Here is a 13,062-nt window from a genome sequence, read left to right on the forward strand (position 1 = left end):
GCTTTATTTTTATTTTATAACAGAAATTTATGAGATTGTTGCACCTAAGTACACATTTTCAAATTAAAAAAAAGAATTTAACGTTTAGAATATTGTGGACATTTTTTGCCCTTTTTTGGGCATTCTAGGGCTAATTTAAAGCGAGAGGCAGCGCTATTTACATTTTATAATAGAAATTTATGAGATTGTTGCATCCAAGTGCACTTTTTCAAATCAAAAAGAAAAACTAACGTTCGGAACATTGTGGACATTATTTTACCCTTCTTTGGGCGTTTTAGGGTTAATTTAATGCGAGAGGCAGCGTCGTTTAATTGTCGCGAATTATTCCGTTGGCGAGCAGAACATCTGCAATTGCGCCTCGTGATTTTTCCTTTTACCGGTTATCGAGACGGACGTGAATCCTACTTACAAAGATTTACGGTTGCGGATTTGCATGGCACACAGGCTCGCAACAAAGAGACATCTCTATCGCGTTAGCGGCGACGCAGAACGCGTGCGAAACCTCGACGACAGTTGCCGCAGAGAGGAGCGGCTTTCACCGTTCGACCGCATTAGAATTACAAAATGCATCGTCTTGTATTGTCTTCAGGTGCTGTACAAAGTGTTGTCGTCCGGGCATCGTCGTTGCAGCGTGCCGTCCCGCGCACCTTACAATTTAACCGAAGGTGCGTCACGCACCAGGAGTCGTCACCAGTTGATGAACCCGAAAAGAAATCGGCGGGCGGCGTTGAACGCGTCCGACTGCGAGGACAATAGCAGCGGCGGCGAGGAGGAGTTCAATCAGGTAACAATCTCTTGCGACAATTTTTCAGATTTAACGCGGCCAGTTGACCTTCCACCCCTTCACGGTCTAATATAATTACGAATATTGGAGTCGATGAAACTCATATTTTACACGTATCTTTTCGCGTGTATCGTTAATTCTGATTGCTGATGATGAGAGGAAACGAAAGAAGAGAAATTTTCAGATTTATGGTGGATTATCAATTTTTCAACCGATTAGCGTAGTATTTGACATTTGTACGAGCAGACTCTTGGAATTCAATTAGCAAAAGAGGGATGTAATTCGGTTCGTTTCATTCGCGTCGATGAAATTCTAATTTCGTCTATCAAAGTCGAAATTTTATTCTATGCTAAGTCTATGCGAAAGTTTTAGTGCCTCTGAAAAAGACACTGTGTGCCTCTTCCTTGCTTAAATTTTCACAGCTGGTATTTATACTGAATATAGTATTAATATTATATTATTAGTATTCTTATGCCAAATAATTAGAAATGTAATAAGAAATAAATGCTCATTCCTCGAAAGAATGCGTTAAGAACTTTTGCATAGACCTAATATATCAAATTAAACGGAGTGAAGTTCATTATCGCCTAATTAATTTTTGCTCTATAGTTCTTTTCAATTTTAGTAGAATCAGTTTTCACTTGAATAATTTCAGCTTTTCCAGTAGAATTCCTTAGAATTTCCGCTTTTAGAAACAACGCGAAGAAATTCCTATTGACATACTATACTCCTTATTTCATCCTCTTGGTACAGTATTAGAAGTACCTTCTTTTTTAACCCTTTCGAAGGGCGTATATATACGCCCTCGAAGAATGAACATTCATATACGAAGAGCGTATATATACGCTCTCGAAAAGTGGGCGCTCGGGTACGAAGAGCGTGCATATACGTTCATACCATATATATACTTTTCTTTCTTTTTTGTTTTTGCGACACAATTATCGTTTGCCAAATTTCATTTAAATCTTACAAGACAGATATTGGAAACATATGGGAAGCAAAAATCAGATATGACATGTACCTCAGTGTCGACTAGTCAGTAATGCGCTCCGTTCATAGCGATCATATTTTGTCACAAGCGCACCGTAGCGAAAAGGTTAAATGTATCATTTGGACTGAAATTTTTTTATATTCTTGAATATTTAACAAACATTAATAATCTCTGTATACGGGAACAAAATTTGTACGATTTTTTTAATGGAAATCAATTATATTTTTCATGCACACTTATGGAATTTACGGGTCAATTTGATCCAATATGCAGTGACCCTCACTAATACTCTTTAGAACAGTAGAACTTTCTTTAAATTCGACTTAACGACTTCAGTTTTGTTTCAGAAGTTATAAGGATCATTATACTAGATGTCGTGTGCAAAAAGTTTTGAAGAAATTGCAATTTGTAGGGATCGCGAAGAAAATTGCAAAAGTCACATTTGACAACTATTTCATCCGAGCCCGTAATGAAAATTTAAAAAATACGTTTTGTAGATTTATGTCAATTATACACAAGCTGAGAAATTTCATCGAAATAACGATTGTGAAAATCGCACTATTTCACGACTGATTTTTTCTATCAAATATCGAGACACTTCGGTTTTAGAAATAAGGGTACCAGATTTAGCGCAGGTGAGATCGAATTAAACGAACCAACGTGTGTCTTCGACGTTTATTGCGTCCTAGATTCTCTTCTTTCCTCTGAAACGATTCTTCACTTACATAACCTCACTTCAGATGTTGAATTTTTTAAATGCAACGTACTTGTAGCTGTACTTCTTGATAAACGAGCGATCGTTTTAAAGGTGACATCATCGTGTTGGTAGTTTCACGCTGACTTCGAAGCTGCGATTGAACTATCAAACGAACTTGCACCTCTCCACTTACGTTCATTATTCATTGAAACACTTGATAAGATTTATTTTCTACATTCATTATCCTTTCGCGTACACGACGAGGAGTAAAGTGTGCAACGTGTTTTCCTTTTGTTGGTATCTCGGTTTATACTCCAGCTGGAAACAACGAGAAGTTACACAGTGTGCTCCTTATTTCGTTTTCTTTGGTAGCGTGGGAGGTAGTCTAAAGTGAGTGACGAGAGAATGGTTTTCAAACTGTTTATTCCCGAAATCCTTTTCCGTACTAACGCTGGCGACACACGAAAACGGACTGTGTCCGAGGCAACCGAACAACAAACAGCCGAGAGTTGTCCGAACCGAGGGACACCCGCGCCCGGTTCGTGCCCCTCTTCGCGAGGCGCAGGCCGAGCCATGAACAAGTGCCTACAGTAGTGTTAGAATTTGCATTCATTTCTTTTTTTTTTTTTTTTATGAGAGTACAAATGGGTTTGAGAAGTTTCGAGAGCTATAGTGAAGCTAGTATTCGATTTTTGTAGAATCCTTAAAAAAATTGGGAATGTGAATTTAAAATAGCCATAAGAATCTTGAAAATTGCGAATTAATCCTTTAATCCTGACAACTGTTCCGACAGTTTCGTATCAACAACATTAGGTCAGCTTGATAAATTGAATTCTGGCCCAAAATTTAATTACTCGAGATTAAAGGTAACTTCGAACCTCAAGGAATAATTAAGAAAAAGCAAAAACAAACGTCTCATAAGGCATTAAAATAAATCAGAAAATATGAGAAAGAATAGAGAAAAAAAGCAGGGAACCGATCGTACGATGGAATACAAAGGAAGTAGCAATTACTACTTTCTTCCTTTAGTTTCACACACTTTTTCCCCAGTTACGCCGCACGGTCACCAAAAGGGCGCGGAAACGTTGACTGGGTAGACGGATCTAAACGTTGCCTCGTGGTCCGGATGGCCCACGCCAGGGAGCAAAGTCGGAGCCAGGCAGGATTTTTGTCCGTTCGATGTCCACACAAGGGAGCGTCTTGGAGCAAGTATCCGTTTTTGTCCATCAAATCGTAGATCGGCCCTCTTTTTATCCTTGCTGGGGGTCCCCTGGGCCAGCGAGACTGATGGAGTGGGGGGGTGAGATAGTGGGGAAGTCTATAAGGGATGGTGACGAGGGAAGTGACGAGGGCGCTACTCTGGTGGCCGCTCGGAGCACTACCCTCTTTACGGGGTGCGCTACAGCCATAAGAATCTTGAAAATTGTGAATTGGTCCTGTAATACTCGCAAGCGTTTCGATAGTTTCTTTGGTACAGTGTTAGAATTTGCACTAATTATTTTTTAACGAGAGTACAATTGGGTTTGAGAAGTTAATATTCCATTTTTGCGAAGTTCTTGAAAAAATTGGGAATGTGAATTTGAAATAAGTGTGAAAGAATCTTGAAAATTGCGAATTGGTCCTTTAATCCTCACAAGTGTTTCGATAGTTTCACATTTAATATTCAGGTCAACTTGATAAATTTAATTTTGGGAATGTGAATTTAAAATAGCCATAAGAATCTTGAAAATTGCGAATTAATCCTTTAATCCTGACAACTGTTCCGACAGTTTCGTATCAACAACATTAGGTCAGCTTGATAAATTGAATTCTGGCCCAAAATTTAATTACTCGAGATTAAAGGTAACTTCGAACCTCAAGGAATAATTAAGAAAAAGCAAAAACAAACGTCTCATAAGGCATTAAAATAAATCAGAAAATATGAGAAAGAATAGAGAAAAAAAGCAGGGAACCGATCGTACGATGGAATACAAAGGAAGTAGCAATTACTACTTTCTTCCTTTAGTTTCACACACTTTTTCCCCAGTTACGTCGGTTATCTTCGCCACCTGCTAATTACCACAGCGACAGTAATCATCGTTTTAATTATCGTACCCTCGATTACCCGTTTCGTGCCGTGATTAATCGTTCTGTTTGCTCCGCGGAGATCAGTGCACTTGTCCAATTTCGATTGTATTGCGAAGACGCTGGGTGTATTTCTCGCCGAAGGCAGGGCACATAATTAACAAACAATTTACAATTATTATAGACGGACTGGAAATACGGATATCGCGGTGGTAATAAGCGGGCTGCCTCGGCTGCAACTTATATAAACTCCCGATGTTTCAGTTACTATCGATCTCGGAGCCAGGATAAGCTCGACTGGTGTTCGGTAACCGGTAATCGTTCGCCACGTTTAATTACGAACCAGCCTTGTTAACCGAGCAACCGATTTTTTTCTCGCTTTCTATTGTGCTTTCGAGTCGTGTTGCAATTTCTTTCTTGTCCTTTGTTCCGTTTATTTCAATTTCGGTGGTTCGGTTTGAGTCGTGTTGCAATTTCTCTTTTACCGATTTCGGTGTTACAATTCGTGTCGTGTTGTAATTTCTCTTTTACCAATTTCGGTGTTTCAATTAGGGTTGCATGACAATTTCCTTTTTGCCAATTTTGGTATTTCTGTTCGAGTCACGTTACAATTTTTCTCACCTCTTTTTCTTTTAGCAAACTTTCGGCATTTCAGTTCGAGTCATGTTACAATTTTTCTGTAACCAATTTCGGTGTTTCAGTTCGAGTCATATTACAATTTCTCTTCTACCAATTTTGGTATTTCCGTTCGAGTCGTATTACAATTTTTCTTACCCTTTTTTCTTTTATTAAAATTTCGATATTTCAGTTGGAGTCATATCACAATTTTTCTTACCTTCTTTTAGCAAAATTTCAGTTCGAGACATTACAATTTTTCTTTCATCAAAATTTCGGTACATACGACGACGTTTAATTTACAATTACAGGAAGAATAAGAAAACATTTTTTTCTTGTAATTAAAAAGAAATCATAAGTTTTGGAAAATAGTATATACCCACGAAAAAAACTGTGAGAAAAGTATTATACCTTCCATGAAACAGATGGTCAATAAGGATATATGATTACCAAACAGTCAAGTTTCTCACAGAAAATGTTGAACGAAACTTTTCCAACCAAAGATGCATTAATTTTTTGTAAATACGTGAGAAAAAGGGGGGTGAATGTGGTTTTCGAACGAGTCTGAACGATAATGTAATTGCAACAACGAGAAGAGAAGGGAAAAAAAAAGAGGCGAAACGAAATATCGTGGAATTAGATTTCGAACAGATTCTCAAGTTGCGCAACGATCCATTAAATGTTACGCAAGCTCGCGGCGTGTCCCGTTGCGAATAAAGATGAATTGTATTTCAAAGAAAAGGAGCTCTAATCGTGTCAATCCTAATAATTTGAGATTAAAGTTCGCGCGCTTAATCCAATTATGCTTGTTGATTCATTGCAGACTGTTAGCAGAAGGCTCCTGTCAACCACAGCACCACAAAACAACACGAAGTTGCAGACTGGCCTAGATCGTCTCTACCAGGACATTGAAAAGTTGAAAAGTAAGTTGAAATGATCGTTGCATATAATGTTTATTCGATTTTCGGATTATTTATCTTTCTTGTATTATTATTGTCAATGGTAGTGTTTTAATTGGAATATTTGGCATTTGATTCAAGCTGGCTGAAAATGAGTGAAATTTTATTCAAATTAAAATAGTTATTACTGACTGAAAATGAGTGAAATTTTATTCAAATTAAAATAGTTATTCTCAACTGAAAATGAGTGAAATTTTATTCAAATTAAAATAGTTATTCTCAACTGAAACTGAGTGAAATTTAATTCAAGTTAAAATAATTATTATTGACCGAAAATGAATCACTGTGTTACGCAATGAATTTTTATTCAAGTTAAAATAGTTATTACTGACTGAAAATGAGTGAAATTTTATTCAAATTAAAATAGTTATTCTCAACTGAAACTGAGTGAAATTTAATTCAAGTTAAAATAATTATTATTGACCGAAAATGAATCACTGTGTTACGCAATGAATTATTCGAATATCAATATTTATCTTCGAATAATATTTTTCAAATATCGTTACCAGTGTTTATAATTTCTCTTACAATTAGATTAAACAGGAATTTTCATGCGATAAGAAAAAGAAAAGAAAAATGCTCCATGTTTTTCAAGCCGGTCAGATTGTCGACCGCCGAATGTAACTGTGCTTTCTCGTGAAAAACGAATTGCAGCCTGGAAAGGTTAGGCGATTACATTTTATCTGACATTTCGTATTAATAACCGGCGTTGCACATTTGCCACGATGCGCGCGACTGAATGCGTGCCATTGATAAACGTATCCTCAATCTATTTAAAAATAAAGTTCATTCAACACTCGAGCAAGATGAAAGAATTTGCTCGCTAATTTGCTGTGCAACGTTTCCACATTTCCCCCCCCCCCCTTTTTCTGTGAAAATTTCTCTTCAAATTTTACTCTTGATACACAAACTCGAGGACTTAGCTAAGTAGAAACTGATCTCGAGATCTAAATACCAAAATGAACAATTTCGAAACGTTCACCGGAAGTTGTTGGACTCTCAAGAAACTTGGCTGAACGTCGCGGAAAATCTAAAGTTGTTCCAAAGTTCGAGCGCATTGTGCAAATTCTCCTAATTGGATGTTCAAAGTGTTTCTATGGAAAGTTGAGGACAATTCTCGAAACTGAAAGCGTCTTCTTAGGTCAAGCACAGAGTAATTCTAACTCTGCTGCGAGTTTTATCGTCCCAAATGGCTACTAATGAATTGCAACTATACGAACGATGAACAACGTGTTGTGGACATAATTATTTGTCGTTAGAAAAGGTAATGGTAATAAATAAAAGGAAATTTCCATAATGGAACTTAACATCTTGAAATTATTCCTAAACTATTCGTTGTAGGAAAAACTGTATGATACAAAAATTGCACGATTTCAAGGGAGACGTACCTACAGTTACTCCCATTAATATTCGGACACTTTAAAATTTTCACTACAATCTCGCATAAAAAAATTGTAAAAAGTGACCTTTACAATTTTCCCCGCGATTCCCACAAATTGCAATTTTTTCAAAATTTTGCGTACACATAGTATACCAATCCTTCTAACCTCTCAAAAAAATTCGAGTCGTTTGGTCCAATTTTAAAAAAGTTACACCGTTCTAAAGAGTGTTCGAATGTTAATGAGAATAATTGTACATAAAATGCTTCACCGAAGGAAAACATTGATTTGATCATTAGTTGAATAAGAGAAATTATAAGGTAATTAAGTTTGAAATGAAAAATTGTCGATGTGAATAACTATAGACACACGGTGGCCAACAAGAGCGTTAATTTTCACAGGACTCGAAGCGAGGCCTGCCGAGATTCTCCTTCCGCCTCTTTCCGGTGGCACGGCTGGCGAGTTGGATTGCATACTGTGCTGTCGACTCTTATGGAAACCCGTAACGACGCCTTGTGGGCACACGTACTGCTGGATGTGCCTGGATCGCTGTTTGGACTACTCATCGGCATGTCCTTTATGCGTCACGTCTCTCGCCGATGTAAGTAATCTCACTTTCTATAGATGACCAGTATTTTTGCCTATTTATGGACAATCTTGTTCTATTTTGCATTACTCCATTTTTTAAAAACTGAACACGAATTGACCACCTTCTTTGTAAATAGCATTGTCTGCGTTGAAATGCAAAGTGTAATTCGAAATAGAATGTTTATGAAATTCAGGGTTATTAACCCTTTCGCGACGAATGGCTGCTACAATGGCCACTGGAGAAACTGTTGTTAAATTTTCAATCAGAGTAAAATTCAATATAAATGTCTAATTTTATTTATCGCACAAATGTACAAAAATTTCATTTTTTATTAACACGTTAAGCGCGGCGTCAGTCCCTGGTGACTGACAGTGAACTTTTCGTTTGGGTGGGGTCGGTCCGTGCAGTATCATGTTTAAAAAATAAATGTTATGCACGTCTCCTTCTTTTAATTTTTGCAATTTATGAACACTTCTTCTATCAACCCGGATTGGTATTTCTTCGTCTGAATGCCGTGTGAGCGCATTTGTTATTTTCTGTTTATACTCTATAACCGGACAGCTTGCGAAGTGATCGCCGTTGTGTGCCGCCTGAACGGGAAGCAGAGCGAAATCGGTTCCGCGCGAAATAAAAACAAATCACGAAATCATTTACATAGACTAGAATTCATATTTTTAGGACGCATTCGTGATTCAAAATTTTTCTATCCACGTCTTTTGCACAATATTCTTCATACATAGTAATTAAAAAAAAAGAAACGAAAAGGAATTGTTCTTAACTCTACCGAAACCCAAATACATACACGCATAAATGTAAACGTTCGATTCGTTCCGACAAAAGTTCGCTACTTTTTAGTCCGTCGCGATATCGAAGTATAAAATAGTTACGTCTAATATATCCAGCCATTAAAAAAGAATCACGAGGCAAGGAGCTAATCCTTTGCCGCATTCCACGGGAAAAGAAAATCCCAGGACATGGAACACCTGTCCATAAATGAGATATAATGCTCCCTGGCGGTTAACGATGCTGCAGATTGAAATGATTATTGTTTGCGGTCGCCATGGCCGCCGTTAGGAGCTTCCGCGTTCGTGGCGTCATTATCAATTGTCCCCGCGAGCATCGTCGTTAATGACGTTAAATAAATTTTGCGGCTCACAATCCCGTATCTGTCCCGGTTCCCTTCCCTCTTCGTATTGCATTACGTTATTACACAACGCGCTTCGCCCACCGTTATTTGCACGTTGTTTCTGCATTTTGCTTCTCTGTGCATTCCTTTTGTTTACACACCGCTAAGTGGTTCGTTAATTCCCATCTCTTCACGGTGAATGTTTTCCGGACGAAATTTTCGATTGAACAAGCTGCAGCAGTCTTTGGATTTGAGGAGAGTTAAGTGAAGCTCGTGTTTGTAGAGGATAACTTGTTTGTTTAATCGAATGGTAGAAGGAGAATAATGAATAATACAGATTGAAATGGTAGAAAAAGAAGAAATAACGATACAGATTCAAATGGTTTAACGTATTTTAAATTGATTAAAAGAATTTTGGGACAAGTAAACGAAATGGGGGAATTAATTGCGAAAGAAATTCGAATTTTTACTCGAGTGGTAATCCTAGTGCGTTCTTCTATGCAACTTTGGGTCAAAAAAGACCCGAAGACCTTATGTGTAACAATTTTTGTTACTAGTACGCCATATGAACATCATTCGGTAAAATTAGGAAAATTCGAATTAAAGAAATAACAGCAACATTCGGATAACGGTTGCCAGCTGTAATTTCCTAAATCCTTGCATCCTTCATCCTCGATACACACAGCATGAAACATGAACGGTGTCCCGCCGTGCAACAACGCGAAAGTTCCGACTAATTCAAAAGCTAACACGCTTTACTAGGAAACCCTCTGAAACGGTCGATTCGTTATTAATGCCAGCCCCCGTGGGGAAGCTTGCCTCAAAAGAGCTCGGTGAAAGGTGGAGGAGAAGGAGCTGAGAAATTCTCATGAAAAAGTCAGGAATCTCGGAGATGTTGAAGGCATCACTCGAGAAGGACTACGAGAAGACGGGACGAGGCTTCTGGTCGACTTAGCAAAGTGTCCTTTGCTTTTGCAGTACTTGGCCAGCAGCCAGAAGACGGTGACGGAGTTCGTGGAGAGAGCTTTGAAGACGGTGGCTCCCGCGGAATACGCCTCCAGGGCAGCTAGCCACCGATTAGAATTGGTCCAGGGACTGGGCCTCCTGGGCAGCGAGCAGATCGCGGTTTTTGTTTGCACCACGGCCTTCCCATGCGTCGCATGTCCTTTGTTCGTGTACGAGCCGAGATACAGGCTGATGGTGAGGAGATGCGTGGAAAGTGGCGTTCGCCAGTTTGGGATCGCTGCGTGCCTCAACAGAGAAGCCACGGGGACCAAGAGGTAATTATTTTCTTTCGATCGTATATGACTTTTTTTAATTATTCTCTGTGGATTTTCTTGGGGCTAAGTTACTGCCATAAATCGGTAATTTTCTTTCGATTGTATACGACTCTTTTTTCTTGGGGCTAAGTTACACAGTGGTGCCATAAGTGGGTAATTATTTTGTTTCGATTGTGTACGATTCTCTTTTGACTATTTTCTATGTATCCTTGAAGCTAAATTAAAACCGAATAATTTTTTAACATCTTTTATTCGTAAGGTAGATATATCGCAATATAAAGATTGTTAAAACTATTTAAAGTGACAACCGTTTGCTTACACGTACTTCCTTTTCTGGTTCGATCAAATTTGCCTTCAACACCTCAATCCTATCCACAGAGAATAGTTAATTCCATCTGTCGATGGACCGATAAATATACCTTGAGAAATGCTAAATTGGTAAATGAGAGGTTCATTTTGCTAAATAACTCTCCATAATGTGTATACTATTGCAACTTCCACTAAATTCCGTTAGATACCTCGGTAGAGCTTTCCAATGATGAATCATCATCTACAAACCGTACAGCAAACTATTCCTAACACATGAAGCATAATATCTTCCTATAAGATAATACTTCAAAGAGATGATTATTCTCGTTAAAGTAAACAGAAATTTGTTTCACCCTGGAAACTTTGTTTTTGTTGATCGAGGTGCTGAAATAGTAGATCACTTATTTCTACCATAAGTCTCTATTGCAGAGATATTATCATTTCGCTGGAGACAGCTGCCAGTGTTCTTTAAATAATTCAGAAAATTTCTAACCGCTCGAAAATTCGTGAAATTACAAGAATCTTGTTAAATTCGAGGTTTTACTTTTCATTGTTTCAGATACGCAGAATATGGTACCATGCTTGAGATTCAAGACAGGGTCCTCTTGAAAGATGGCTGCAGTATTCTGAGCACAGTTGGCGGAAGGAGATTCAGGGTTCTCTCTGGAGGTGAGAGGGATGGCTATGATACAGCGCAAGTAGAATTCCTGAGGGACACGATGGTGCAGGACGATCAACTGTTGAATCTCTTAGAGCTGCACGACAAGGTGAGTAATTACAAATCTATGTTTACATAGCATTGTAATTAATAAGTGTCGTATCGTCTTGAACCTCACACCAATCGAGAAATGTGTCACAGAAGTGACCTACGTAATTATCAACAGATTAATGTATCCAGAACAGCAACTGTTAGGTGTATTAACGAACAATCCATGTTTTTGTCAAACTATTTTGTTTGTTGATTTATTTCTTATTGTTCTCTAAGTTCCTTCTGTGTTTGTGACGAATTTTTGTAAAATTTTGTCTTGATAAAATTTAGTAAAATCGGATAATTTATATTTATGTAAATTATATATTTCGGATAAAACGGAGGATTGCCGAATTTTATTTTGATAAAATTCTTCCAGTAACTTCGGCAATTCTCCCTTATCAAATTTTCAAGAGCCATCTGAACGATTGTTAAGCTTGAAATCATCTCTAAAACGTTTCAACCATTTGCATACATCACATTACACAATACTCTTACCAGGCAAAGAACCTATCGATCTAATACTTCCCAGCAGTCTCTCCCTCTCGATATTCCTACAGAACGTAGTGCCTTATTTATCCTTCATCATTCGGCATCCTCCACAAAGTCAAGAAGATCGATCACCTTACATTCCCACCCCATCCCATCGTCCATCAAATAAAACAGCACGAAAACACTCCACGACACAAGGACAAAAAAAATCCGTTGCACAAAGAGACAATGACAATTTGCAGGTGCGAACGAAAGGCAGAAGATGGTGGGAGACAGTCCCGTCGTCCCAGCAGTCCGAGATCCAGCGAGTGTTCGGTCGAATGCCAGACACGGAGGACGATTGGCCCCGTTTACCTGACGGTCCCTCGTGGACCTGGTGGTTGCTGGCCATTCTACCACTGGGCCCCCAGCTACAAGTGGGAATCCTCGGCACGACGAGCCTGGAGAAGAGGTTAAGAGCCATCGAAAAGACTCTCGATCACATGGAGCAGAGACAGCTGACAGTGGCTCCTGCACCCTCCGAGGAAACGACCACCTCCTCGAGCATATGTCGTGACGAGGGTGGCATAACCGACACCACGGTTTCCGTCGTTCAGCAATCTTAAGAGAGAAGGAAAGGAAACAGAAGGGAGAGAAGAAAAAAAAAGATAAAGATCCTTCGAAATTCGGAGATTTGAATATTGGGGATACCACTTTTCACTCGATGTACAAAGTACTTGGAGAGTAGCTTACTGAAGATTACTACTTTTTACTCGATATTTAATACACACTATACACGTTCTATCCGAAAGTGAGGCGAGGGGAGGAAAGGATATCTGTGGCTCGGTTGATCGTTGTCCCCCGTGTGCATCGGCTCCCCTCCCACTTTTTTCTTCTTATACTTAACCCCGTTAGTTCCGTTTTAACGTCGAGTACCGTCTCTCTTTCTCTTTTACACGGTACTCGTTAAACTTACACAGCCAAGCGCCTTATCGACGGAACGATGATGGTGCAATTAGAAGAACGGGTCGAATGGACGATCGGAAAGAA

The 13,062-nt window shown here is 38.8% G+C and overlaps 1 protein-coding gene across 1 annotated transcript in view; it reads left to right on the forward strand.

Moving 5' to 3' along the window:
* LOC108578563 (LON peptidase N-terminal domain and RING finger protein 3) overlaps positions 1 to 12,657 on the forward strand; it is a 94,543-nt gene extending 81,886 nt beyond the window's left edge. The window contains 6 exon segments of the mRNA XM_017941927.1: positions 590 to 784; positions 5,975 to 6,074; positions 7,891 to 8,090; positions 10,183 to 10,484; positions 11,353 to 11,560; positions 12,276 to 12,657. Coding sequence (XP_017797416.1) covers positions 590 to 784; positions 5,975 to 6,074; positions 7,891 to 8,090; positions 10,183 to 10,484; positions 11,353 to 11,560; positions 12,276 to 12,638 — 1,368 coding nt within the window. The 3' untranslated portion in view covers positions 12,639 to 12,657.
* The last annotated feature ends 405 nt before the right edge of the window (positions 12,658 to 13,062 follow it).

This window comes from Habropoda laboriosa, unplaced genomic scaffold (genome assembly GCF_001263275.1).
Source record: "Habropoda laboriosa isolate 0110345459 unplaced genomic scaffold, ASM126327v1 scaffold41, whole genome shotgun sequence".
NCBI lineage: Eukaryota > Metazoa > Arthropoda > Insecta > Hymenoptera > Apidae > Habropoda > Habropoda laboriosa.